The sequence below is a fragment of the Anser anser genome (genome assembly GCF_964211835.1).
Source record: "Anser anser genome assembly, chromosome: 2".
Classification (NCBI taxonomy): domain Eukaryota; kingdom Metazoa; phylum Chordata; class Aves; order Anseriformes; family Anatidae; genus Anser; species Anser anser.
In genome coordinates, this window is record NC_139721.1 from 20,980,217 (window position 1) to 21,007,686 (window position 27,470).

The 27,470-nt window shown below is 36.3% G+C and overlaps 1 protein-coding gene and 1 long non-coding RNA gene across 45 annotated transcripts in view; one reads left to right on the top strand and one right to left on the bottom strand.

Moving 5' to 3' along the window:
• RIMS2 (regulating synaptic membrane exocytosis 2) overlaps positions 1-27,470 on the bottom strand; it is a 462,822-nt gene that overhangs the window by 211,275 nt on the left and 224,077 nt on the right. For 30 of the 44 annotated variants that reach the window (XM_083822300.1, XM_083822296.1, XM_083822280.1 and 27 more), the window contains 4 exons: positions 6,697-6,908; positions 5,249-5,368; positions 4,198-4,297; positions 3,271-3,394 (listed from right to left, as the gene is read on the bottom strand). In XM_083822300.1, coding sequence (XP_083678426.1) covers positions 3,271-3,394; positions 4,198-4,297; positions 5,249-5,368; positions 6,697-6,908 — 556 coding nt within the window. Of the gene's footprint in view, positions 1-3,270; positions 3,395-4,197; positions 4,298-5,248; positions 5,369-6,696; positions 6,909-7,033; positions 7,102-27,470 lie in introns of all 44 variants that reach the window. The other 14 variants (XM_083822309.1, XM_083822302.1, XM_083822304.1 and 11 more) reach the window with 1 other exon arrangement.
• On the top strand, positions 13,385-23,470 carry LOC310893388. The gene is made up of 2 exons (XR_014578953.1): positions 13,385-15,161; positions 15,596-23,470. It is a non-coding gene; the product is annotated as an uncharacterized lncRNA (long non-coding RNA).

The following is a 27,470-nucleotide window of genomic DNA, read 5'->3' on the forward strand; positions in this document are numbered from 1 at the left end:
GTGATACCTACTGTCTTATGCAATGAAAAAAAATAAATCTGCTATATGTATAAAAACTTATCTAGTAAGTTTTTGGGATATGCTTTCCAAACATTTTTCAAAACTCACTAGAAAAATAGCTGTAGTAAGCACCTTCAAGTACCTTTCCAAGCGAAGTGATGCTGCAGCACCCAGTGAATCAAGCAAATCAAAAGGCATACAACTGATACAACTGTCCGCTAGGGAAAAATCATTGTCTCTCTTGTTACTAAGCAAAACGTGTCAGAAACTTTTAAGGGCTAGTGAAGAAGTAAATATTTAACTTGCATATTTGTTATTTTTAGAATACAAAATTCTTGATATTTGTAGATTATCAAGGTACGCAATACCTGCCTATCACTTCACTCAGAAATATGCTGCAGAATTTACCCTGTGATTTATTTTTTTTTAGCGTACCTAAAACATAGAGACCCAAGTATTTCACAGTAGTGTGACTGGTATTTCTGCAGGGAACTCTCACTGGGACAAATGGAAGAGAGACGAAAATAGTTTTAAGCATCTCTTCACATTTTAAGATATCTTCCATTGCAAGCAGATTATTATAGAATAATTAATAAAACACAAGGCAACATACCTTCCGAATTCAAAACAGTAGTAACTATGAAAATAAAATACATTTTAAAATAGGTATTTCTGATGATTAGAAAGCAGAAAAGAGAAAGTTTCTTGCATATAAGAGATAGCCAGCTTACACAGAATAGCAACATGGCCATCAATGTTTATTTTAAGATAAATAAGGCGTAAATTGCATGCCAAAATGGTATGATCATATTTTTTAAAAAGATTTTCCCCTTTTATTTTCCTTTATCAGCTTAGTTTGTCATGTTCAGTTTCCGTAGAAGTCAGCCCATAATAAAATGAAGAACCAGTAATCATGTTTACTGAAAGTTGTTCCTGTATTCAGAATATCAGGATGTGACAAAGGGTTCTCTTTCTCAGCTAAGTTAATTGTCAGTCTTGAGACTCTGTAAGTAATAGGATATACTTCAATGCAAAAGTGAAATCCTTCAAGTGGGCAGAAATTATTCTAATCAAAATAATTATCACTTCAGACATCTGGTAAATCTGCACTTTTAATGATTTTAAGCACATAGAAAACATTCCCTGAGATAGAACACAGACCTACGGCATTATGCTTCCTTGGGCAAGTAAAAGATGTTCATTTCTATAGTCCATTTGATTATGACCAGAAATTTCCTAAACTAAGAAGATAATATGGTATTTCCAGTTCATCAGCTCAAATCTCAACAAAAACATTTCTGAAGTTATATTGCTAATACCAAATTCCAAAGAGCAACATATATCTCATCAGAATCTAAGATCTCACCAACCTGCAGATGACTAAAAGAAATAATGTTTTGAGACATCCACAATGTATTTAACACTGAGGCTTCAGTTGTAAACCCATTTCCATGGAATTGAAACTGGAGCTCTGGAGGTAAAGACCCTCTTTAACATCTACTGCAAAAAGAAAGTGGGAATCCAATATGCAGTAACTGTTTTAGTCCCGACCTGGCTCAGTTCTTCACACTGCGTGGCAAACAGTTAATGCTGAAGAAGGCGTCTTGAGAGCCTACACCACCTTCTTTAAGGAATTATAGACGAGCTGGTCTAGTGACAGCAAGTGGAGCACATGGTAACATAATCAATAAAAGACATGATGATAAGGAAGGTGAATAACAGGCAGTAAATAGAAAAGCAAAAGAAAAGAACAGAGGAAGTTTCATACAGTCAAAGGAATGAAGAAAGAAAAAAAAACTACTTTCAAGATGAGAGCAGTTCCTTGAAACTTTGGTATAAACATCGTAGTTGAAATACTATGAAAGATCTTACACTTATATGAAACAAATGTGAAACCTTCTCTTCTAAGAGTTTTTTTCCTGCAAGTTAGTCAGTCCCTCAGTATTGCTATTACACATAGAACTCCTAAGTTATGCAAAGATTTTTATGGATAAGATAAAAAGATACAGCCTTTGCCCTAAGGGTTTGCAGTTCAGTATATACATAGATAATGTCTCATCTTACTGACAAGATAAAGCAATCTTTGTTATTATCAAGTCCGTTAGAAAGTATCAAAGCAAATTATGTTCCTAATCATACTGCATCTTCTTTGAGTTAAATACACCAGATACTATACCTCATAGCTGCACCCATAACAAATTACCCTCACTGAAATTCCATCCTCACATTATCTGGCTCTAGATTTAATTTTTTTTTTTTTTTAGTACTACTTAGTTCTCATTTCCTATGTTACTCATGCTTTCATATAAGAAAATTGTGTGCATCTTACACAAAAGTAAAGGCATAAATATATTAATATATAAATACATTGTAATAAATTCTGTGGGAGAAAAGAGAAAATTCTTAACAACTGTAAGCATCTTCAACTTCCTCTTCACAGCCCTGAAATGATCACCCATAGAACTTCCAGTGGAGAAGTAAAAGAACGATGTGACTGTAGTTTGTACGAACTTGAATAAAACAAACAGATGAAGAAAGGGAAGTCTTCATAGAAGTGGAAACATTCATACAACAAAGTAGCTAGAAATGCCCTATTGATCAGCAAAAAAAAAAACAACAAACACCTAAGTTTAGATATTGAGAGGTAGTTCTCAAAGTCAAGCAAACTGGGTGGAGAACTGAAGAAAAAGGGTCACATAGTCTGTTTAAATGAGCACTCGACGTAGCTATTTATTCAGGTATGTTCTGTATTAGAAACCAAATAATTTAGTACATATCAGAGATGAAGATGATGAAAACGTCAAGTCATTACTTTCCAAGACATATTGGTTATGTCATTAGCATACGGTATTTTGGGCAAAATAAACAGAGTTAATCATCAATTCATAGACCAAATATGTATACTTTACTATACATACTATATAAAAATGGAGAAGCAAGAATCAGGAGTCAAGTTACTAATGAAGAGTTGTGGCAACAAAGATTGTAATCACAGATCCTGTATAGCCTGGACCACTAACTAAATAACCACAAAAGGTAACCTGTTTTCAAGCATATCAGCAGATAATGCCCAGAACTCTCTTGAGAGTACTTGATTTCACTCCACCTCTTTTTACTTACTGGCACGATCTACCATTCTAGCTATGTTTTTGGTTTACATAGTTTTACATACAGTTTTACTGTTTACAATATTTATAAATCTGACATGATCTGCACTAGAAGTGAAATTTAACAATATTTTTATCACATCTAATACAAAAATGTACTCACCCAATTGGTCTTGAAACAACAAGCTCCACCTGTGGCTCAGGTTTGGACTCTAAAATGATGTTATATACCTCCTCAAAGGTGGCTCCTTGTAGTAGCCTTCCATTCCATTCTAATACTTCATCACCTATAATTTCAGTAACAACAGTCTGCTTAGTAAGTCTGCTGTGAACTGTACTTACAATGACAATTTAAGCCATTTACTGAATTGTGAAACCTGTGTTGTCAAAAAGTTTGGAGTCTTTCATACAGGAAAATCCTGAGTATTCAATGTTTTCTGCAGCTCTGCTCTGAATACATAAGGTTCAGCAAAACAATAATATCGTCCATAGGACCGCTATTGAATTAGATATAGCTCGTACTTGTAATGGTAGTTGTGGTTTAAAATAAAACCAAAGATGCTCTTTGGAAAATGCAGATCTTTAAAACAGCAGATTTCATCAACTTGCTATTTTGAAGATTCATTTACCTCTAAAAGTTTAGTATTTAGTGTTCAGACAGTTCTTATGTTAACATTTAATATTTCTTGCACATACTCCAGTGCAGCAATCCATGGTTCACACATTGGGATAGAACCAGATCTTAAAAGTTTCTTGGCCAAGCTGGTTTTGTTGGCACATTTGTGATATCTTGGCTTGGGTCTAAATAAAACATACTCCATAAGGTGACTGGGCAGGATGTCAATGAAATATTATTTTGAGTATGAAAACATCAATAAAAATGTGAAAACATGATTTTGAACAACATGAGATTTGATGTATTTCAAAAAAGCAGTAATGTCAGTAATAATTTAGTACATGAACGTCAGGTTGAATTCTGCAGCAGCTCATCACATCTATTCAACATAATTTGACTTCTAATTAAGCTCACTTTCTTCTTATCACCCTTAGAAAAGAAACTCAGCATTACAGATCTGTAATGGATACATACCTGGTCTAAGATGCCCCACTGTATCAGCTAAGCTTCCTTTTTTAACTTTGGTGATAAATGCACAGAGTCGACCTGATTCAGTCATCTTTCCTCCTACTACCTGTTTCAAAGAGGAATTATTTTCATAGCATGAGAATTTATTTAAATGACTTAACCATACTGGCAATGGAGAACAGAATTCGATGACTTCTCTGGTATTCAGGTAGCCCAGATAAGGCAGATATACTTGAAACAAACACCACAGAACATTGGCTATGGCAGGTTATGTTTATACCTATTCCAGCTACCTGTGTAATTTAAAGACAATACAAATACAGAAAGTTAAATACTTCAAAATTTCACTGTACTGTATTTTACTGTACTGTATATTTACTGTAGTATAAATTGGCACCCCCAAAAAAGTACACTATATGGTTCGTTAGACTGCTTCAACACTTTCAAGCTGTAAATAGATTTGTTAATGTAACAGAGTCTACAACATTCACACAAAACATTGAATGTATCTAACAATTAATCAAATCCATTTCGTGATAATAAACAATGTATAAGTACTAATAATTTTCAGTCTTGCGCATTTAAGATGTAGCAAATCCATCAGAGGGGAAAAATTCTAGAAACAGTAATTTACAGTGGTAGACTTTGCTTTGGGTCAAAGTGTCATTAATCTCCAGACGTCCCCCAGATCTTCAGAAAGGATTATTTATTTTTCACATTTCTTCCATCTTTTGCAGAACAGAAGTTACACCACGCTGCAATGCTCAACACTCAAGAAAGTGTACAGGGTTTGGCCTGCCTAGCAAGGATGCAATTAGCACCTTGCAGAGCAGCAAACTTGTGAAAACATGTCCAGTTTTCGGTAAAATACAACTTTTTCAGAATGTCAGAGACCCTGTGAAATTCCTCTTAGTAACATACAATGTCTTTATACAGTATTTTTGAGATTAAGACATTATAGATATAGGTAGACTATGTATTATGAGAATTATTACATTACAAAGGTAGCTAGTTTAATTGAGAGTTGTAAGTAATTCCAAAATTATTCATTACCAACCTTCAATCCAAGCATTGCTCCCGAGTCTCTCGGCACACTTCCATCTTTCAGTCGTTTATTTAACAAAATCCGACCGATGAGACGGTCTCCATCTTTGGATGGTTGCCAAGTTACTGGATGCTATCATATGGTGTTAATGGAAAATACAGTGAATAGGATGTTAAAGAAAAATATTTCAATAATACTTTTCATTTCCTGATATATTTTTAAAATGCAGTGAAAGTGTTATGATTACACTAATATTTAATGCATCAGAATGACACAAAACTGTGCTGGTAAAGATTTATTTGGACATATAGTCCATCACAATGTATTTCTAATATTTACTAACATTACCTACTTTACCAAATCCAATTTGTAAATATCTGTAATGATCTTTGCATCTTGATGAACAGACAGATACGGATAACTATGCATAGGGGACAATCACACTTGAGTACTGACAAAAACAACTGTAGAGGCCAATATTAAGAGTAACACCAAAAAGACAAGTTTAACCCAAAATTAAAACTTGATGCAAGACACAGATTTCTTCTTTTTCCCCTATTCCAAACATGTCAGTTTTCTCTAAGACTAACAAAATTTTTCTGTTCTTCTTTCTCTCATTAGTAGTATATTAAAAATTATAGAACACGTTAAAAATGACATTCGTTGCTCTGCATTTAAATGTTTCTTGGATTAATTACTCCACATACAGAGCATATGAACATATTATTATTCCATTACTACACATGGGTACACGTTGTATGTTGGCATAACATAATTACTAAAATTTTAAATATTTTTATTTTGTGTAATCATAGCACTTTTTCACTGACAAATACTACTTCCATGCTCTATTTCATGCAAAACTAGCAGGCACAGACAAATTTGCTCCCATTACAAGTAATAACTCTAAAATGACTGATCATAATCTCTACCAAACAAAACACAAAAATAAAAATCACCAAAGCAGATGGCAAAGCCTTTAATGCTGCACAATACTGCACAAAAAATGGCATGGCAACAAAACAAAAGAACAACCATGACAGTGAAAGGGAAAAAAGAAAAACAACTTTTCCGTGCAGAGAGACCCAATTTTCTCCCTTTTTCACCTGGGACTTAAACTATTAATTTAATTTCAGCCCCAGGAGTTTGAACATAGTAAATCAAATAAGCCAATCAGTAGAATCCTTGTTGTTAATTACTTCACACTTGAAGGTAATACCATGATAGGCTATTATGCAACCAAGAACAATGTCTCTTTTTTTTTTTCTTAGGCTGCCAAACCATAAAAGCTGCAAACATGCGGAGAGTTTTCATTTGTTTTTCTTTTCTGCACCTTAAGAAATGCTACATTGTCTCTAGAAACACCCTGTCTTTTACTTTATGCACTATTTTAATGAGTGACAGAGAGCAAACAAAGACCAAATGAGCAGGTTAAAAGGCAGGCTCCATAATCTCAGTACCTTCTCGCTATGGCTATGTTCCTCGTTTAGAGTTGTGCTACTACACGTATCTACCCCAGAGTCTTTTATCTGAGGCTCAGACCATTCCAAGTCCTCCTCTTCCAAAGAGTGGCCACCAAAGCACACCATTTTCTTTTGTCTCTCGGATAGGGTGTTAGAATCCGACAAAACTGCCTGCTCACTAGTTTTTCTTTTTCCCCTTTGACTGTCCCCTATAGATGTGGGATAAAAAAAAAAAAAAAAGGAAACAAAAAAGAAAACATGCAAAGGTGTAAATAAAACAAAGGAAATGTGAAATGGCAAAAGAAACTAAATGGTAAGGCTCCACATGTCTCACCAAAGACATTGGGGATGCCTCACTGCTATGCCAAGACGTATGGTCCAACCAGTTGTAATCCATGTCTCCTGCGAGAATCAGACAGACAAGATAGTGCAGTAAAGGAAAGGTGAAAGGAAGGACAGAAAAAGATACAGTAAAATTGTAAAGACTGCTGGTTATCCTATCTGATTCATAACCCTTGCTAGTGGGACTTGGAAAACAATTCCAAGAAAAAGTTAAGATGCCAACAACTGAGTACATGGCATATGAAATACAGTGAGGAAGTGGGTACGATTGCTTGTGTATAGGTGTGCATATAGTTATGTACAGCGTAAAGTATCACTGGTTCCCAATTTTTAACTGTTTGCATACAATTAGCTACAGTAAATTAAATGATAAGGCAAATTGCATTGTATTTGTAATGATTTTCAGAAAGGAAAACATTTGATTACAGGACAGGTTTTCATCATAAACTACAGAAACAGTTTTTGTTTCTTGTCTTAAGGAACAGACTTTGCTTTTCCATTACAAACTAGTATTCTTTCTGATCACTTCCATAAAATACTTGAGCAGTGGTACGGTATATTCAGCTGTACTGTAGGTGACGTTTTAAGGAGGGCTGAATGATCTGTTAAAATATAACAGATTTATAAGAAAAACAAATATAAAATATCTTATAAAAAACATATCAACTTCACTTGAAATTCCCAGAGAAATGTCTACTGGTTAAATCTCAGGACGATACTTGTAAGTGTAAGTATCTCGAAGCTGAAAATAAATATTTATGATTCTAACAAGGGATATTTGTCTCTTATATATTATAGAATCCGAATTTAACATGTATGGCAGACAGATGACAAGAAGAAAGGTTTAAAACACAGTTTTAAACAAAAAGCCTAAATGCTGCTGTCCACAGAACTGGGGAGTGATTCGTGTCTTTTAATAAAGCATTCTCATTCATGTAGGTACCTTAAATCATGAATTATGCCCAAGCATTTTGAATTATCAGTGTTCCTTTTTGTTTGTTTTTTTTTACAATATTGTTACTACATGCTACATGAACAAATATTTTGTTACTGTATGCAAGATATGATTACGATATTATTGTGTGCAGGACCAAATGTTGGCTTTTGACCAAGAGAACACTAAACCAGTGCAGTTCCGCTCTTAATACAGACCACAAACAGCACTTTTCTATTTCCATTACCTCAGATCCTGCTTTGACATTGCTCAGCTACTTCCTCTGAAAGTACACCAAAAGGTTTGTGAAATATAACTACTAGGTCTAAGCACAGCCTGAAAATTTGTCTAGAAAACCTTGCAGAAATGATGCACAGATACAACCCCATAAAACTAAGCTACAAAAAGCTAATGCATGCTTTAGAAAAGTAAAATACAGTCTCCTCAAAAGGATTTACTATATACAATGAGCAATATGATTTTTTTTCCCCCACTTGTTTTCTCCTAACATATACAGTATGTCATCTGGAAACAAGATCAAGTCTCATTTCTATTTTAAAGAAGGACATGCATTGAATATCAAGGTTTTCTTTTTAAACAGACACTTCCAGTTTGAACTTAGTCCCTAACATTTTGCAGAAACAAGCAGCATGTCAGACATCCTTTCATTTCACAAAAGGAATGATAAGGGACCTCATGAAACTATTCTGAAGCTTTAATTCAGTCATATTTTCTAAGTAATAAATGGGCCTGCTGTAAAACTACAAATTGTTTTTCTTGATTCTTTGAAGGGAAGGTAACGTTTTAAAATGGGAGTTTCTGATCAAAACTGCCCTCTGTTTATGGCAGTTAACTCCATATGGCTTGAAGTGTAGTGACTACATATGGCTAAAAATGTGGATATCCTGTAAAGGGGAAAAGAAATATTCTTCTGAAAACTAATATTTTGCAAAAGGTTTTACTGGCAAGGAACTTTCAGGGTTTTCTTACCTCCAACTCCACAGACATCACTTCAGGAGAACAGAGTGAAATCATCAGTGAGCTCTTGAAGATCTACCCTTTACCGTACTAATACACATTTAGAGATATCTGGAAGATGGCAAGAGCTCCAGTTTACACAACTGCCTCGTTTACAAATCCTGATTTTAAAATGTATTTTAAAAATTTATCCTCACAGAATGACAGAGCGGCTGAGGCCGGCAGGGCCCTCTGGAGCCAGCCAGTGCCACCCGTGCCCAAGCAGGGACACCCAGAGCAGGGTGCCCAGCACCACGTCCAGGCGGCTTCTGAAGGGCTCCAAGGAGGAGACCCCACAGCCTCTGGGCAGCCTGTGCCAGGGCTCCGTCACCCGCACAGCACAGAAGGGCTCCTGGTGCTCAGGGGGAGCCTCCTGGGGGCCAGTTTGTGCCCAGGGCCTCCTGTCCTGGCACTAGGCACCACTGAGCACAGCCTGGATCCGTCCTCCCTGCACCCTCCCCTCAGGAATTTACAGACAGTGATGAGATCCCCCTGGGCCTCCTCTTCTCCAGGCTGAGCAGTCCCAGCTCTCTCAGCCTCCCCTCACAGGAGGGGTGCTCCAGGCCCTCCACCATCTCAGTGGCCCTCTGCTGGACTCTCTCCAGTATGTCCATTTCTCTCTTGTACTGGACACAGAGCTCCAGGTGTGGCCTCACCAATGCTGAGTAGAGGGGAAAGTGGAATCTTAAGCGAGGAAAATTCACCTCATTACACTAATGATGACATCACTTTAGCTACAGGAACAAAAGGCACATGAGCCCCTACTATTTCTTCCTAGCAGTTATCTTCTGTGTCATCAATACAATTTCTATGCCCGAAACCACAGTCTGACTGAAAAGCTGTAATTTGGCTCCCGGTAATTTGCCACCTAATTCTAGGAGCACAGCACTGAAATGAAATGGGCTGTATAAGCAGAATAGTTAAAACAGATCATTCTTACTAATTCTAATTCCTGGCTATTTCCGAGAAATGGTGTATTTTCATTGAAATGACTAAGTTTAAATGTAGGTATCTATTGTTAAGGAGTAAAAATCTACCACTGCAAATTACTGGCCCTGTTTTAAGGTTTTAAATTTGTCAGCAACAACCCTGACTATTACTTATATTACAAAAGAAGCCAACAGAAGGGAATCCACAGGTGTAGTTATTACATCCTTGCTGTTCTCCAGTGAACACAGTATTCATCTACCCTTTATGAAATTCATCTGCATTCTTAATGTTCACACACATTGTTCATAGCAATTGAGATGGCTTTGCCAGCTCTCCTATTCAAGCTTTTTCCCCTGTAAATTATACATATATATTTTGCATGAACTTGTCAAGAGCTAGGATTCCTATCAAACTCAACTTTCACTTGTTTGTCTATGTAGGAAATAGGAAATAACTTGTTAAAATAGGAAAACAAGTTATTGAAAAGTTGAGTTCCCTGGGATGTACTCACCGTATACATACACTTTCCCACTGTGAATGTGCATATACCTAGCCACCAAATACTTGTCTAGTCTTCACTTGGAATTTGTATGCCCACAGCACCTGATAACAGGCATACACTGAAAGACTGAAAGTAAATAACTTTCCAGTAACTGTACTTCACAGCAGAGATGTGCTATACGTACACAAGTTCATCCTATAGGTGTTTATACGAGCAAGTGTTGAGCAGTGTTGGGCTGTAGCAGTCTGGGCTGTGCACACCCACACTTGAAACGCACATACTGTCTTTTAGTTAGATATAGAAACTCTGGATTCTTTTTCTTGATTTTTATTCTTTTAACTAAAGCTATCCAAAATAGTAATATACATACATAAATACATACACATATACCTGAGTGATAACTTGCAATTTTTAAAACTTCCCATTCATACAGTAAAAATAAAATATGTTGATTATTTTCCTACAACAGAACTTCCAATTTTCTCATTTCAGGAACAAAACAAAATAAAATCTTACAGTAAGTCCTTTTATAACTTGTTAGAGAACTTCTTACAGCCGTCTTTCAAATACAGACCTCTAATTCTTTTACCTAAACTTTGACTACTTATTGTACAGATCTGTACATCTGAATCAATGAGCCTATGTTCCTTTTACAGTCAGTAGAGGGAAGTAGAACTTTTTAAGTGTGGTTCATTTGACCTGTTTTAGATGTGCGCTTCCGGGTGAGATAAATCATACCTTCATCACATCCAAAATGTCTTATTTATCCTCTGCTATTTTTAAAGGTTTCAGTAACTCCTTCAGATGGTCATCATCTTTTCATTAGGAGGACCCTACTACCCTACGTTACAGTTTTGACATAGCCTCAACTATTTGTTTATATATCCAAGAAAATACCAAAATAATCATAAAAAGGTCTCAGGACTCAAAGATCTCATGAAAGGCAAGTCTACTGGACTGATTATATATAATTAGAAATACCAAATATTTCTGTACCACAGCAGCAGCAACGTTGACTAAAAGGATCTCTGGATGATAGAAAACTTTTTGCTTCTGTGTTCAAGTGTTCAAACATAGGTCTCTGGCCCATTGTAAGACTTCTGCTTATTGAAAAAGTTTCCAAGTGTCCTCTCACTCATGTACTATATGGTGCATCCACTTACTATTACGTATCCAAGATTAGACCCACTTAGCCCAATATGCCCAATGTATTAGATTAGCACACAGAAATTACATTTATTTTGCAGCAGTTTTGCAACTCTTTGTCAAATGGCAAGCCCTGAACGTATACATGCACCAAGGAACAAATGTAAAACTGAGACAGTTGCCAGATTAAAGCACTCCCAATTCTTGCCCTACTATTTTGCCCTGTTTTTTTCAGTCAGGATGTAGGGAGTTGTCTTTCTCTTTAATTTAGGTGTCTCATAATAAACACTATTTACTGTAAAATTAAAATGGTAAGAAAACAAACAACTTCATACTGTTTTGTCCAAATCCATATCATTTTTTCTGTATCATTTTTTTGTCCAAATCTGTATCATTTTTAGAATATGTAGCAGCATGTTTCAAAAAAATCATCTTAGAAATTAGAAATGATAAAGCCATTGTAGTCCATGTTGATTTTGTCCTTAACACAGCATTAAGAGTCAGCTAAATAACAGATTTTAAATACTATAAAAATTAATTAAATGCAATCAAACTGTTATTAATAAAAATATTTAAACTAATAAAATATACACAAAGACTGTCTGGAAGCCCAGTAGCATATTACATTTCTATAAGACATGTATTGCTTAGTACAGTCACACTTCTTTGAGGTACAATGAATGACTTGACAAGATGACTGGACATCAGTTTCTCAGTGAGCGTTCTATGAATATTAAAATCTTGACTAGGTAAAAGTTCTGTGAAATCTTGTAAAATTAAAAGTAATAAATGTAAGACACATAGTTTTTTTGTTTCTCTACAAGAAAAACGGTTAAACCATAATTTTACCTTAACAAAGACATTGAATCCTTAATTCTGACTACCAGAGAAAACACTTTATTTAAATACTTTAAATATTTCTTCCACAATAGCAGATGCTTTACTATGGAGACAATGGGGTTTTAGGATGTGCAGCAGAAATGACTCAGGAAAAATGTCACCTAGTTGATAAATTATATAAACTACAGTATCAAAGCTGTCTTTCACGGCAAAAGAAACAAATGTATTGCTAAGCATCATACAATCTTAGCTAGTATCACCATAACAGAATGCAGATGCCTTAGGAGTTCAGGAGTGCAGCTGGATACAAGAACAGACATATGTGAGTTCTGCTCTTATCAATGTCACGGACAAACCAGGCTGGGAGAGAAACCACATCACTGACCTAGCCTTTCTCTACAAATGGCAGAAAGCTGAAGCCTTGTAAGCTTACAGATTTCTAGGATATTTTGTTCTTACTGTCGTTAGCCTCTACAGCCAAAAACATGCAGGCAAAGGAAAAGGTTTCCTTCTTCTTCCTCCACATTTCCACGAGGAACCTGCAGCAATGGGAACTTGCCATAGTGATGGGAACCTTGAATGGCAACGTGTATTTAAAAAAAAAAAATCTAGTCAATTGACATTCCCCTTCTATTTTAATGCTTGATTATGCATTTTTTGCTTCTTAGAACAGCTTTCCCACCCAGAAATATGGCATTTAAGTATCTTTTAAAAAACATTGAAAAATTTGGATCTAAAACACACAGTATGTGTCTACTGCTTCTCGAGTTATTGGCTCCATTCATCTGCGTTATTTTATGTATCTGCTTTAAGGCTGACATGAATTGTAGCCAAATCTGTTTTTCTTCAATGACAATAAAAGAAGCGAAGGTGATTACCTTGGTTGTAGATGTCTAGCCTGTGGAAGTCTACACTGAAGCAGATGGAACCTTGCTTCTGATGTATGGATCCACAGATTTATAGGACTGCTACATTTGATGAAGTGTCAAAAAGTGATTTTTGTGACCCTGCATAACCTCCCTTGTTAATTACAAACAACAGGTGTACACCTAAAGTAGTCTGGCCAAGAAGGAAAGGCATAAAAGAGAACCTACACAGTTACAAGAAGATCCTGAACAGCAGAGAGCTCCATCCCACAAAACAGGTAAGAGACAAAATGGGGCTGTGCACATACAGCGCATACCCAGGTGGCAAGAACAATGACACAGAGCGCCTGAGGGCACTGACTAGAGGTACCGCCACAGAAAAAATCTTCTCTGGTCTACAGAGAAAGGGCAGATAACACTCGTGATAAAAGTGTGTATGTGCACTGTCACTCAGAAACAGCAGAATGTCTTCTAAGATGAAGAATTTCTGAAAACATTCCTTATAATGGAAATGCTGGCAAACCTTTAAGCATAGCAACTCCACATTTCTGTGTAACATAGAAACATGCACTTTTTACCAACAGAGACCTTTTTTGAAGACATTCACTGACAATTTATATGCTATGGAAAGTCTTATTATACCAGTTTGGGTTTTGGCAGTATTCTCTATGGGGCAGTCATTAAGAATTTAAAAATCTCTTGATTTCCCCTTTTTTTTCAAAGTGATACTGTTTAGTGGAAGATGTCATTAAGAAAGAAGACATTGGTTCCGCTCCATGAAAATGTAGCCTTGTTTTCAAATACTAGTAATACTGCTCATCAGAAAAGATATCAGTCTTTATGGAAAAGATTACCTAATATAAAGAGTGAAAAGGTTTCAGCATGGCTGTTTCATTTCGTCTCTCTTTCTGAAACTGAGACTTAGAATCACTGTTGAGAAAAGTATACTTAATGAAAGTATTTTCTTAAGTATGTTTTGCCCAGAAGGATTTAATTTATGGGAAGTACTTTCTTCATAATTAGATTTTCCAAAACATTAGATTTTCCAAAACACAGGCTTAATAACAGTCAAGTATACTTTTATAAAGGTCTTTTCATGAAATAAATGGAAAGCAAGCATATTGGTATCGCATATACATCTGTAATGATGGACAGTCTACTTCCTGCAGAAAGATGCTGCATATTAAAGTTAGCAGGAGTTTTTGTTAAGTTAGCTTAACAAAAAAAAAAGTGAAAAAGAGAGAAACATGAGAATTTCTTAACTAAAGTTCAGACTTAACAGACTCACACTGGAAGACGGGCTTCATGTGACAGCACAGAGGCACACGCTAGCTGTCCTCGTACACTTACATCCGTGCCTCCCAGAGGACAGCAGGAGCGTGACCCGGTTTGTCACACCGTGGCCTCTGCCATGTGACGCGGTGCACTGAAACTCACACTCTGGGCCACCAAGGAAATGGGCTGGTGTAATGAAGAAGTCAAGGAAAACAGCCAGACATCTTATACCGGGGACCCAGCCCACCGCTGCCAGTTGATATCTACTTAATATCAAGTATTTTAGATTTGCACAACTCTGTTGTGTGTTCCCTGCTTGATTTCTATCAAGAGCAGGGAAAGCTGGAAGTAACAAAGAATAACATCCTATGGATGTATCTCTCGTGTTATTGTCTTTAAGGCATTGTCCTAGGAAGATGTTTACTCCAAGTTACACTTCTGACCATTCTTGCAGCATTTTCACTTTCCCATTTCCTTCTCCTCTCTTTGTAGGACACATTGAGCTTATGCCAAAGTATTTCAAGGATAAGAAAATTCCTTCAGCAGAATACAACGGAAAGCACACTGCGGAAAGCTTAGAAGAGACAGCAGCTCTAGGCAGTGCCCAGAAGTAAGTATCCAAAAGCAATTTACTACTTTTTTATTATTCAGCCTAAATTTTCAATCCCTTCTTACAGGGCATGCCTTTTTCCATTTTCTTGCCTACTCACATCCACAAAGACCATACTTATATTCATGGGATGACCTCACACATCTTCCTTGCCTATCTGTCTTTGTCACGCATGCCTCCAACCCAATCTTCCAACTGACAGCTTCATTGCAAGTCCCTCCTTGAACAAGCTTGCCTATACCTAAATGAGAAACCCTTCAAAAGAGGAAAGCAGCACTATTAGTAATGCAGGGCAGAGTAAAACCTATTAATACCATTAAACAATCCTGTATCTGGCCTTCATTTCAGCAGCGCTGTAACACAGAGGGCATTCCCATCACCTACAAGTAGGCAACCTAGTTAGGTGTGATAAATAAGCCTACCTCTCTTCACAGGCCTGCCTACTGAAAGTTAACGAGCTCTCAGCTTTAATGCACATGGATATTAACCGGTGTCTGCAAGGTTGCTAAAAGCTGTGTTTTCCATCTGGCTGGCTCAGAAAATGGATCACCTTGGAAAACGACTGCTAGGGATGCACAGCTCTGTCATACAAGCACAGAAGATCCAATGGTTCTGGGATGTGGTGGAGCTGCAGCACAAGCGGGAACTCATCTGGACATGTTCAACAAATTCTTTCCTCAGATTTGAAATTAGATCAGGCACATTCAACTGCCTTGCTGCCAACAGCAAGGCAACAGGAAAAGCTGCCAAGCCAGCTGGAAACTAGCCTTATAGCAACCTGGAAGAGAACCCAGCTTATAATTAGAGAACCACGAAAATTTGTGAGAAACAGCTGCAATGTTTAAGAAACAGTTTCAGGTCTTGTATGCTCATGATACCTGTTTTCTGTTCGATTTTTGTATTTGTTACTGGTTACTTTACACTCACCAAAGGAGGCTTAGTTAAACTGAAGAAATAAGTAGCTTCAGGAAAAATCCATTTGGCAATAGCAGACCATATTCTCTTACGCAGTTCACTTTGTGCTGGCTTACCCTTTATCTCCATTTCCCCAAATAAACACTCTTTTCATATCCTAAAGTTGTGAGTTTGGCAAAATTATGCCTGACAGACTGGCAGAGTAGCTCCAATACGACTGCCTGGCATCTGGAAGTCTCAGGGGCACAGGATTTACTGCACATGCACTGAATACTGAATATGAACCTATTTCTTTTTGGATGGTTTGGACAGACATATGAGCCTGCTACCTTTCCAAGGCAGTGCTTCACCAGATGCATATTTTTAATTCTTCCAGAAACAAACATCTACTGACAGGGTGCCTATACCAATGTTTTCATCAAATAATAAATTTGAGGCTACTACAATAGCTGGAGCCAATGCAAATAATAAAAATGTATATTCATGTTCTTAACATGTATACATGTACATGAACAGATCCCTCTAATATTTATTAGTAAAAATTAGAGAAAAGGAAACTTTTTGTAGAGTGCACTTATTTACTTTCAAGCTTTAAAACTTTGATGTCAACATTAATTACTATAGAAAATAACAGTAAGCCACTCTGAATCAGTATATCCTGATTACTAACTAAGCAAGACTCGTAGTTACCAAGTCAAGCCAATAGAAGACCACAACAGAAAGCAAGGGAACGGATTCTTTGTGAGATGTGATGTCAAATTCACAAACAATAACATAAACTTAGCATGTCAGTTGTATTCATGACAGAGCTGTATTAATTTAATCAAGAGAACAATCACCCATAAGTAAAGCTGAAATAGTAACATGTCAGGAACGAAAGGGAAATCTTCTTAACTTAGTTTTAAAGAATCAAATATATTAATTCACAATAGCAGCCTATATTTTTATCTCCAAAGTCGCATAGAGATAACGTTAATGAAAGGAGACACTACTAACATAGAGATGCCTCCTACTATAGGGACATCATTATCTATAACCAATTTCCATCAACGACCTAACAGCCTTCCATGTATTAAGATTGAGGATCAGCTAGTTGCTTCACTGATCACATCTTTTTCCCTTCTCTCTACTTCTTCCAGTCAGGATCCATGATATTTTGCTACCAAACAGTGGTATTGAGAAATATTCGTGATTTTCAATACAAGATAACCAATGACCAAAGAATGTATCTGTGTGTATCTAATAACATAATAAAATAGAGAGACATAAAATCTCATTTACAAAATCAAAATAATTACAATTTTGATTGTAAATAATCTTGTAAAATAATCAAACCATCTAAGTTCCTGTTCACCATTGCCTTTTTCTGTTCAGTTACTAGGTTTTGTTTGGGAGGGAAGAAAACGCCCACTTTTACCCTTGCACATAGCTGTTCTCCTAGAAGGACAGCTGCAGGGAAAGGGTGAGGAGGAAAAGATCTAGTTCCCATTTTTGAGTACAGTATTCCCAGTAACTTAGGACAAGCTCTCAGTTGGCACAAAAATGGACTCAAAACTCATTCTAAATATCTTGATCACTGATGAGGAAACATAGATTTTAGAACAGAAAAATGAATAGCCTTAAAAACAAACATTTCCGTACTCTGTACTTGGACAGCTAGGCATTTTGAACACCACTGGGGAGTTAGGATAACTTATTTCCTTGTCTGTAATTGTCAGTTTGCATTATGCAGAAAGGCACTGGTAATTTTTAAAATTCTACCTAACAATCAAGAGAGAAATACAACTAGTGTGGTATATACATCGCTAGTTTAATATTAAACTATTCTCTCTAAAACTACCTGAAATGAGTTTGCAGCGAGGTGGTTGCAGCGAGGTTGATAGGTTGTGAGGCCTGAAGTTCCTCTAGGGGGGGGTTAGATTGGATATCCAGAAGAATTTATTCACAGAAGGGGTGGTTAGGGATTGGAACGGGCTGCCCAGGGACGCTGTGGAGTCCCCATCCCTGGAGGTGTTTAAAAGACGTGTGGACGTGGTGCTTTAGGGACATGGTTTAGTGGTGGACTTGGTAGCGTTAGGTGATGGTTGGACTTGATAATCTTAAAGGTCTTCTCCAACCGAAAAGATTGTATAATACTGTGATTCACAACCAGGAGATACAGCATTTCAATACCAATCACAGCAGTTCCTTTCTTTCTTAAAAGCTGATGTAATATTTCCCAGGCGGCATACTAATAACAGCCTTTCTGAGTGTGTAAACAAGTATAATTTTTAATTAACTCAAGCTGCTAGCTTCTCAAAACTGGTTATAAAACTGCAGCAGACATGACATAGTCTCACATCGCTGTTGAGATGATTTGGTTTGAGAAACAAGAGATAATTCACAGCAGTAAATCCAAAGCATCTCATCCATCCCTGGCAGCACACAAGCCATGAACTGTCTAAAAACATGCAGTGCAACTGCTGATTCAGTGAGCAGGAGTGGCAGCAGAAAAAATCAATGCAAGATGGTTTTTCATCACCTTGACACCACAATAAAAGCCTCTGTAAGCCAGTAATTGGATCATTAATTATTGATCTCCCCTTTAATAGTCGCCATGACGAAAGTAATTTGGTATATATAAAAACACCTATTGTTTCAAGTTTGGTTTAACAAGTTATTTTTGTCAAACCACTTTCTTTCAAGGAAATTAATTACCTGCTGTAGAGGAACAGTAAACCTAAAAATGGAAGTCCAGTGGATTCCAGAAGTAACAGTCATTATGAGCTGTCTTCATACTTCCTGTGCACAGGTTTGACAGTATCATTCTATATCAGGAAATTAGTTAAGTGCAATGACCTGTTGTGCCTGGTTTACAATTTAAAGAAAAAAATGAGCAAAAATAAAATATCAATGAGTTAGCCTGTTTGTCTTTTAAGACAGGCTTAAGACAAACTCCATATATGTTTATATCAATATATATGCACACACATATATGCCTCTTATATTACAAGGAAGGTTAGTTTGCAAAGTTAAATATTCAGAAAGTAAGAATGATATGAGACTTAGTTTGGTGTGGAGCCTTAATTTAGTCCCTGTACAAACATAATGTAAAATCTTTAACAACGCAATGGTGAGAACTCCTCCCCATCCCTGAGGACCTCTGGCTTCTGTGCACAGAACACAGGGTATAGGTTAAATAACTAGTCAATATTCCCATTTCTTCAACTAATGACCCGTTTCATTAGTTACTGAACATAATCTAAATAAAAAATTATTTGTCTCTTGACAGTTTCACTGGTAATCTGAGAGTGTGCTGGCTCCGTGGGAGTCCGGGTTAAATTCAAGGAATTTTTCATTAAGGCAGGCCTGCATAATGAAACAAGGTGGGTGCTACAATTAACCTCTTCTAAAATGAACTGTTGACATACAGACATAAAAGCAGAAACAGTCAAATGTCCCAAACAATTTTCAGTGCCAAACCTGAGAAATACAGGAATTGAATTTTCCTCAATAATTTTTAGAGTTGTAGTACTGCCTTTTCCCAGCTGCTCAGTAAATGACAATAACTTACTTACAAAAATCTACTTTCCAAAAAAGCATTAGATTTTATTATATGATTAAACCAAAAATTTCCTCTTCCCAACATCTGCCCAGTACTGCCCATGTCTAAATAAGCAAACTGGATAGAAAAGTCCTTTGTATAGAAAATGTATAAGGATGTTCTTCAGAGTAAACCAATATTGTCAATAAAATGTTGTGGAGATATGAGAGCAAGATTGTTAAAGTTGTATATATAGATATACCTATATTCATATTCCAGAATTAATTTTGAATCTTAATGATTAAAGTAGATTTCTTAATTGCAGTTTTCAGTGTCTTCATTATTTCAAAAGAATGCAGAACAATGGAAGAAGCCTCCATGAAAGAATAGTTGGTTGATGTTAGCTCTGTAATTATTTCATTTAGCTGAATACATAAATAAGCATGTTGCTCAGGGACTTCTCAGCAGTCAACAAGAACCACTCCCATAATTATAGCCTTCGTGGTAGCTTAAGCCATAATAAAGGTTACATAAGCAATTTAATCTCATTTTCCTCTTTTTTATATGATCCAAAAATATATCTACCAAGGCTCAATGTTTCTAGAACGAGTTATTAACAAAAGGTTATTATTTTTCCCCACTATTTAAAGAAAATTCCTGCACATCCCTTACTTAGCTTTGAATTTCTGGAAAGTTGAGGTGTGAGGAAAAAAAAAGTCATACTATTTGGTGCCTGTAGAAACAACAGAAAATTTCACCTCATAAGTTGGACCAGATTCTATGTGACAAAAACCTTCATTACATGAAGTGGTCCTTCAGCCAGTGTAACTAGCCTAGCTCAGACCAGAGGAGCTCTGCAGAAGCAGACAAATAGTTTAGGTGAGCCTGGACCATCAATCTCTTCCCCAGGTAGAACTATATTTCCAGAACAGAAGTTGCCTGTTTCTGTTATAAACACTGAAATAACACAGCTCCAAATGAAGTCAATACCTTGTTCTTGCTACAAATGTGTAGTGCACACCAATAACAAAAAAATCAAGTTTGAAAAAGCCACCAAGAGACTTGCAATAGAATTTTGGAAGAAACATGGTGCAGCCATTTTCAAAACACCCTCTTCTCCCTTGTATCAGTTGCTCATTTCCTCGGGTGTGCACCTTACTCCACAATATAATCAATCCAGACTAGCATAACCCTCCAAATAAAAGGCTTTTCCCATTCACCTTGTTCTCCAGACCACTTTTATCTTCAGATAAACTGCTCTTGTACTAACCCACTACTAGGAAACACAGCTAGCAGCAAAGGCATCATCTTCCCTCCCTGGCCTGTGCTCACGGGCTGCTCGCTCACCTCAGAGAACTGAAAGCCTGTGACGGGGAAACATGACAAGAAATATGAAAATTACATAAACAAGTTTCTTTTTATTGTTACATTAAAAGTATCAGAAATCTAACAGCTATGGCCAGTTGACCTGTCAACGACGGAAGAATCGTTCCCCTCATGTAAAGCTGGCAGCGAGCACTCGGAAATACACCCATTAGTCCCTTGAAAGACTGCTCAGCAATTTTTCTTAGATCTCCCCAAAATGCTCTTATTTTCTGCCTGGGTCTGCCCAGCACAGGGAATATACTATAAAGCATCTTCGCTGTGCTGAGAACTGCAGTTCTTGCCCAAGTCAAGGTTTTACGAAAAAGCAACCAAGCAACCGGGAATGCTGTAAGCTGATAAATTTACAACGTTGAGAATATTGTATTACCTGACTGACATGGGAAAAAATAAATAAATAAATATAATATAATATAATCTGTTAAAATCTTAATGGTTTTGGTTTACTGTGCTTAGAAATAATTTTAAACTCAGTACTCTTTTCTTGATGCTTATTCTTATGCAAGCAAATTGGGAATGTTTGTATCTATCAAAAGGAACAAAATAGCTTAACAGATAATCTTGATTAACAATATTGTGAATATAATGACACAATTAACAGCTATTACCATATATTTCATAATGGGCTGTGATTTGTAATTTGTGTTTCTAGAACTGATTTTTTGAAACAAAGATGTACCAAAGGTTTTTGCAAATGTAGGACTGGCAATGTTCATAGCTATACTGCCGTAAACAACACAAGCAGTTAATGACTTTTTAGGGTGACATTGCTGTTGCTGCCTATTTTTTTTTAGATCATCCTCTGTCAAATCCGATAGAGAACTGGCAAGTATGACATGCTTTGGGAATAGCAACTTTGGCAAACTACACATCTCAACTGAAACAGTTATGAAATTTAACTGCTTCTCTACCATGGTTCAGTGTCTTTCCTTTTCTTCGTTGTTTTCAAATGAGATTCTATGCAAAAAGGGCTTCTACATTTCATTTATGACTGTATTCTTAAGATTAGTCTCCTATAATTCTGTTTGTTTTTACAAATCCTTTGTTTCAAGTAAGCAATGTGCTATTTCTTTACTAGTAAAGTCAGAAGCAAGAAGGGTTGATAACGCAAAGATCCCTTACTCCTTATTTTTATTTATTTCCAGATGTGAGAGTGCCCCAGTGAGGGACAGGTAAAAACTTACTGTACTTTTTCCTTCGTTCCAGGTGAACACACCGGCAACTCAACAGGACTTTGCCTATTCTTAGAGGGAATAGAGGGAGTTCAGCTTTCGTACTAATTCTGTGTGGCCCTGAATGAGATGGGGGAATCATTCAAGGCAACAGATTGCTGTGAGGTTTGAGTTATGCGTTACCAATCTATGGTGTAGCAGAAGACCAAGGTGACCACTGACTTCATGGGTCAGCACGGGTGCATTGAGGAATGGGAGCTATCTCATCTGTGAGAGGCTTAACAAAACAGCTGACTCTGCAAGATTCATGCACTTTTTTCTTTCTATGTAAACTGTCTGTTCTGGTAATAAATTGTTTCAGAGAAGTTGTGTAACCATCAAACGGGGTATGTCGGATGTCAAGACTCTGCAGTTCTTTCCCTCGTGCCCATCAGGAGACCTAGCAGGCAGAGACAGCACAAGCAAGCACCAGTGTGGTTTGTTCTTCACAGGCACCGTGTGACAAAGGGAGACTCAGATATTCCACGCTGGAGACTTCAGGCCCTGTTCCCAGCTCTTGCCTTTTACTATCTCTTGGTTACTTAAGCTGCTAGAAGAGAGAAATCATAAGAAGAGTAGATTTAAGAGAGCTTTGAACATAGTAAAAGGGGTATGAAGTCAACGTACAGGAATGAATAAATGCTACTAGAACTAATAGGAGGGAGTCAAACAGGCATCACAGTTTGAGAATTTAGATTTTGATTTTATGACCTAATGTGGAGCAAAGGCAGAAGACAAGCACACAGAAGTCAGGAAAGCAAGCCAGGGAATAGGAGGGAACTGAACCAAATGCAGGGAAAAAAATAGATCTACTGCTTTGTTTAAATGCTTTGTGTCTGAATAGAACAACTCACCTCAATCAAAATTTCGGCTAGTAACCCCCAACTGAAACCTAACAATTACAACCAAGGTTAACTGAAATGTGAATCTTCACTTGTTCCCGTAACAGTAATGAGCAACGAGCTTGAAATACAAGGCACCTGAATGCTAAGCTTTGTTCTGACAGTGATCCATTGATTTCCAGTCTGTAAGATCGAGATATTAAAGCTCTCTTCCACCTACGGAAATAAATGAATGAATGTGAGCTACTGACGTACTCCTGTGATGAGCATGCTGTAAAGGGCCATGAAAAAAAAAAAAAAAAAAGGATAGCTGCAATAATCCAGGCTCTTTCAATAAGAATTACAAGAATAAATATCTGCTTTGTTTCTCCAGCTAACATTCATTCCCTACAATAAAAAAGGCAGATGCTGCTGAAAAAAAAAAAAAAAAGACAATAGAGTAATCCAATTACAGATATTGGTACAAAGAAAATATTTAAGGAATAAAAAATACAGCTGACCATGCAATCTGGTTACGGACATTTTTTAATTCAGAATGGTTGATTCTGAAACACAACAATGTCGTATACAGACTCCAGTTCTGGGGAAGAAGTAACCAGGGATGGGCTCTGATTCTGGGCACAAAAGTACAATTACCTTCTCAAAGGTGAACACACAGGGTTGAGACTCCTCAGGCTGGTATGCAGGAGATTATTTTGTCACATTCTGAATTTAGATTTAAGAGTGACTTTAATGTTTCACACTAGCACTTTCTGACAAAGCTCCTATTTACAGCTCTTATTTGCTTTTGAGTTAAATCACGTTCTAGCAGTGTAATTAGGAAAACAGAAAGAAATGACATTAAAACATAGCCTAGTTCAGCTATTTCCACCATACAATAAAAACAGATTTAAATTAAATTTTGTCAGCCAATGTGTTAATAATATGAACAAAATTAATCTACTTATAGCTGTGATATTTGGGAGTATACATACATATTTTTTAACTCAATTTGAGTATTATTTATTTCAATATTCAAAAATGTTCATTGTACCTTAGTAGGAACCATGTTCTATTTAACTGCATCAGAATACTGTTCTCAATCTCTTTTTGAAATCAGCCAGAATGTTATCAGCAGGCATTGAAAATACAAATGAAAGCAAGAATCTGGTCAGCATTTCTCAAGTTATATACATACAGTATTTTTTAACCTTTGGCTTAGGAAAATAATTGTTTTTTCTTTATATAAATATATCCTTTTTAAATGCATATGTTGATGGGGTTTATTTTTTTGTTTTATTTCCAGCTAACATCACAGAAGTAAGGATATGAAAGATATGGAAGTATCATCATTAATTAAATTAAATAAATATTCTAAGTATAATCATGGACATACTTTTGTTGTATAGAGAGGAAAAACACGTTTCTTCAAATGTATACAACACTCATTCTGGAGATTATAAAATACTATAAAAATAAGTATACCTCACTTCCATCTGTCAAGAGTAATTATTTTTATAGTTTCAAAAAAATACGCCTTGGGTAACTAATGTCACATGGGTTACTAAGCTGAAATGTGTGAAGTAGCATTGTTACAAAAGCCTTATGTTAATATTCACAAACCTTTTGGTCTTTTTGTAAGCAGATAATGTTGCAGATAATTTTGTAAGCAGATAATGGAATTCTTCCACAACTTCATTGTAAAAAAGTTCTGCTTACAGTAAAAAAAAAAAAAAAAAACTTTTTTTTTCAGATATTGAATAAAGCTTTGTTACAAAGTTTGTCGAGTGTATTTTTATTATTTAAATATTCTCATATGATGCAAGTAAGTCCCCAGCGTATTTCCCATTAGAACTTTCTGAAAAATCTACACTGTATTGTGCAACTTATGGAGAACATAATGCAGTGGATAAGGAAAAATGATAGTATTTGTCAGATGCGTTATTACTATCAACAGTCACCATTTAAAAAAAATACTGCACTCTTTCAATAGTTATTCCTAGAAACTGATTTCATATAGTTCGTATTACCATATTATTTCATATTATTAGCTACCAGCAGAATATGGGGTAAGTTATAGTTATAAACCAGTTCTCTGAATTCCTAGATTTGATCATGCATCAGCATTAAACTTACTGAAAATGATAACCATAATCCACAGAAATGCCTCCAAAGGAAATAGAGAAATTTTCAGCTGACTTATGAATTCATGACTTGCATATTCTGCCCTTTGCTCTGCCACCCACATTCATTATTCATGACTGAGGAGAATGGATAGCAGCGCACGTTAACATTTCAAATTGAAAAGTGCATTCACTTTTTTGTACGCTGAAGTATTTTTCAACTACGGGCAAAAAGTATTCTCATGCATATGCTAAAACACTTCTCTAAAGTAAGTTCCATATTTTAATGAAGAGCTTCCCAGAAGCCAAAAGTAAATACCACATACACGTCCCAGGCTGGATTACCACTCTCAATTGCTTGTATTTTTCAGCCATTTTATTTGCAGTGTTGTAAATGTTTAACTAGGATGCTGGGTAAAAGAAATCAAACATCTAATTTCTTAGGAACTGGCATCAGTGGAAACTCTCACATAGCTCTTACTTTCAAAACACAAACTTCAGCAAACAAGACACCAGAAAGAGGCCAAGGTCCCAGGCAAAAAGCCAATGGTATCAAACACCACTACAACTAGAAGTGAGATTTCCAGTCACTGCTCATCTGAAAGGGACTACAGAAATGTGGAATTCCACACCGAACCCTAAAGGATTTCTGGATGAAACCTGCCCACATGACAAAGTTAAATGGTAGTTCTCATCACGGATTTCACCATAAAGGCAACCTGCATCCTCAGAGCCGTTCCAGGCTTGCACGTGTCCAAAAACAAGCTTCTCTGCCAGCAGAACTTTGCTGGTGTTTGGGAAGCAGAAGCGAGCCAGCGCATCCCCCAAGCCCTCTGGGGCGCCTGCAAGCAGCTCGGTAAAAAACAGCTCAGCAGAATGAGGAGATGGGATGGGACAGCAGGATGGCACGTCTTTTCTCTAAGATGCTAATTTTAGTCATCTTTCAGAGGTAAAAAGCACTTTCAGCTGTAGCCAAAGAAGATACAGAACATTTGATTATATTAAAAGAATATTACTGTGCTAAGAAAGCAATCTCATAAGCTTCATGAGCACATCGCTTCTTTACCCTATTTCTACATTGAACAAGAAAGAAATAATTTCAGTCAGCCCTTCTTCCATGTTCTAATTTAGTTATATGGCATATAAATCAAATAATAATAGGAGTTACCACTAACAGTGACATAATGAGTTGTATATAAAAATAACTGTTGTTATAAATCATGAAAGCCAGAAAACCAAGTACTAAGAAATTGAAAATGGTGTCATGGTCTCACTTTTGCCTCTCCTTATCCTGACTCTGTCGTCAGTTCTGAGCTCTGTGTCATGGAACACTGCAGATACCAGAGGGGAAAAAAAAAAAAAAAAGCCCAACAAACTGTAATACAAGCTATATTATTGCGTAGTATATATTCTTCATCTTTTCTAATGACTTATTTGCTTAGAAAACAGGAAATATATCTTTATTATATTTGTGAAATGTTGGATTTTTCTGGTTATTCTTGAATTTACTAATGTTTCTGTTATTATTTAGCATGGAACATATAAACTTATTTGTTCTGCAATTTCAAAGTTTGCAATAAAGTTCTTAACAGATAAATTTCTCTGGTATAATAGGCATCGCATATTCAAAATTTGGGGATTTTGTAAAATCAGTATTATTAGCATGTAATTAGTAGCATTTAACATGTATTTACAGACTCATCAGGACTGCTGTTATATTCTATTTTCTACACCTAACACAAATAGAGAAAATTTCACCCTTAGATCTCAGAACACTCTAAGAAGCAGCTCGTATCATTCACAGTGTACTTCGGATTGGAAAGATAAGGAAAGGAAAACCAAGTCATCTGATCACAGTAGCATAGCAATGATATAGCAGAGGTAGAATGAAACCTAACAATAATCAACAAATGTATGACCTTCATGAACATAAAATATTTGCAGGCAAAATATATAAGTAAACAATGACACATGAACTTTTAAATCTATTAGTCTTCTTCCATTCTTATTAAAGATCTTCAGATTATTAGAACACAAAAGTAGGAATTTGTGTATAATTATTTAAGAGAACAGCATCTAATAAGTTTTAGGGGAAATTTTGGCTCTTATTTTCTCAAAACTTTATCACTGCTTTGTTAAAAAGAAAGGAGAAGGAAAGAAGTGATGTATACATTTACTTTTTCGTATGCAAAACTGCTTATATCTATCTTAATTTTAGTCACTGAGTTAGAGGTGGTATTAGTTTGATCTGACACATGCAAGCCGAAGGATAAATGTTCGGAGTGGAAAAATACACCCCAGCCCCACTACAAATCATTTTCTCTTCAAAAATA